The 1,503-nt window shown below is 61.3% G+C and overlaps 1 protein-coding gene across 1 annotated transcript in view; it reads right to left on the minus strand.

Moving 5' to 3' along the window:
* TESPA1 (thymocyte expressed, positive selection associated 1) overlaps positions 1-1,159 on the minus strand; it is a gene marked incomplete at both ends in the record, with an annotated part of 1,614 nt that extends 455 nt beyond the window's left edge. Inside the window, 6 exons of the mRNA XM_010013475.1 lie at positions 39-68; positions 193-401; positions 486-548; positions 657-693; positions 903-956; positions 1,110-1,159. Of these exons, the coding sequence (XP_010011777.1) occupies positions 39-68; positions 193-401; positions 486-548; positions 657-693; positions 903-956; positions 1,110-1,159 (443 nt within the window). The remainder of the gene's footprint in view (positions 1-38; positions 69-192; positions 402-485; positions 549-656; positions 694-902; positions 957-1,109) is intronic.
* Between the last annotated feature and the right edge of the window lie 344 nt (positions 1,160-1,503).

A 1,503-nucleotide genomic window follows, 5' to 3' on the forward strand; every position in this document is an offset into this window, starting at 1 on the left:
GACGTAGGAAGAGAGCCAGAAGAAGGCATCGGCCGTGGCAGCCAGAGCCTGGACCTGCTGGAAGCGACCTGGGAAGGACAAGAGGAGATGGGAATGATGGAGAAACTGAGGCATGGGAGCATCTTTCCCAATGGAACGAAGCCCGTCAGCACGGTGGGTCCCACACGGGAGTGGGGAGCGGGTGTCACTCACTGGCCAGCATCAAGCAGGGATCCTCCATCTCCATGCGCCGCACTTGGGCCTTGAGGAAGAGCTGGAAGTCGATGCCTTTGGCACGGGAAGGAGCCGCGAAGAACCGTGTGGGGACGCGGGACACGGTCCCCAGCTCGCTCCCCACGAAGCCCAGGTTGTAGAGGATCTCCTCAGCATCCACCTCCCACCGCTCCAGGACCTCGGAGATGCTGCGGGGGTGACCCCATGGGGATGGGGATGGTGAAGGGGTGACCCCAGACACCCCTCAGAGCACACACACCCCAAGGTCCTACCTGGAGCTGGTCTTGGTGGTGAGGCTGGAGGCCACACTGTGCCCCAGGCTGAGCCGCTTGTCTCTATGGTGGGATGAGGATGGGGATGAGCAAAGGGGATGATGCCGGTGGGGTGCATGGGGTGGTGCCCCCAAATCCCCATCAGCCTTAACCCAGGACCCCAAATCTCACCTGGCCGTGGCCTTGTTGCTCCCTGGTAGCAGAAGAGCTGGAAAAGGGGGCAGAGAGGAGTGAGATGGGGTGTTCGGGGACACTCGCGTCCTTGGAGATGTCCTACCCCATGGACACAGCCTGGGGGGACATGGAGCTTGGGGGCAGCCCAGCCCCACCAGAACCCTCCTGGAGGAGAAGCTGCTGCTGGTGGCAATGGGGTGACAGTGACCACACAGGAGGGGACATCACGGGGGTGGCTGGTACCTTCAGCTCCCAGCGTCAGGTCATCCTCAAAGCTGGTCCCGTTGCTTCCACACACTGAAAGAGCAAAGCCTCATGAGATGTGGGGACACACAGGGCTGGGGATGGGCCCCAAGGTCCTCAAGGAGCATTGCCCTGTACCCAAGGGCTTTGGGGACACGCAGGGACCAGCAGCACCCCAGCAGAGCCATGGGGACAAAGCCAACGTACCGTGGGGACCCAGCAAGCCCGGCTCCTCCAGCAGGACCTCGACTGATGACCTGAACCACAGCAAAACCTTGGTCACGTCACCCTGTCCCTGTCCCGGGGGGATGGAGGTGGGATGGGAGATGTGGGAGCAGCAGGATGGGCAGTGGGGAATGGGATGCAAAGGATGGGGAGCAAGGAGATGGTGTCTGCTCTAGTGGAAGGTGTCCCTGCCCGTGGAAGGGGGTTGGAGCTGGATGAGCTTTAAGCTCCTTTCATCCCAACCCCATCCCATGATTCCATGATCTACAACACGGCACCATCCCACCAGCACCCCTGTGCCTGCTTGGGTATGACTTCCATGAAGATCCAAGCATGAGCATCACCCCGCCATGGTGACACCACCATCCCTATGGGA

Source organism: Nestor notabilis, unplaced genomic scaffold, assembly GCF_000696875.1.
Source record: "Nestor notabilis isolate BGI_N333 unplaced genomic scaffold, ASM69687v1 scaffold22634, whole genome shotgun sequence".
In the NCBI taxonomy this organism is placed as follows: Eukaryota; Metazoa; Chordata; class Aves; order Psittaciformes; family Psittacidae; genus Nestor; species Nestor notabilis.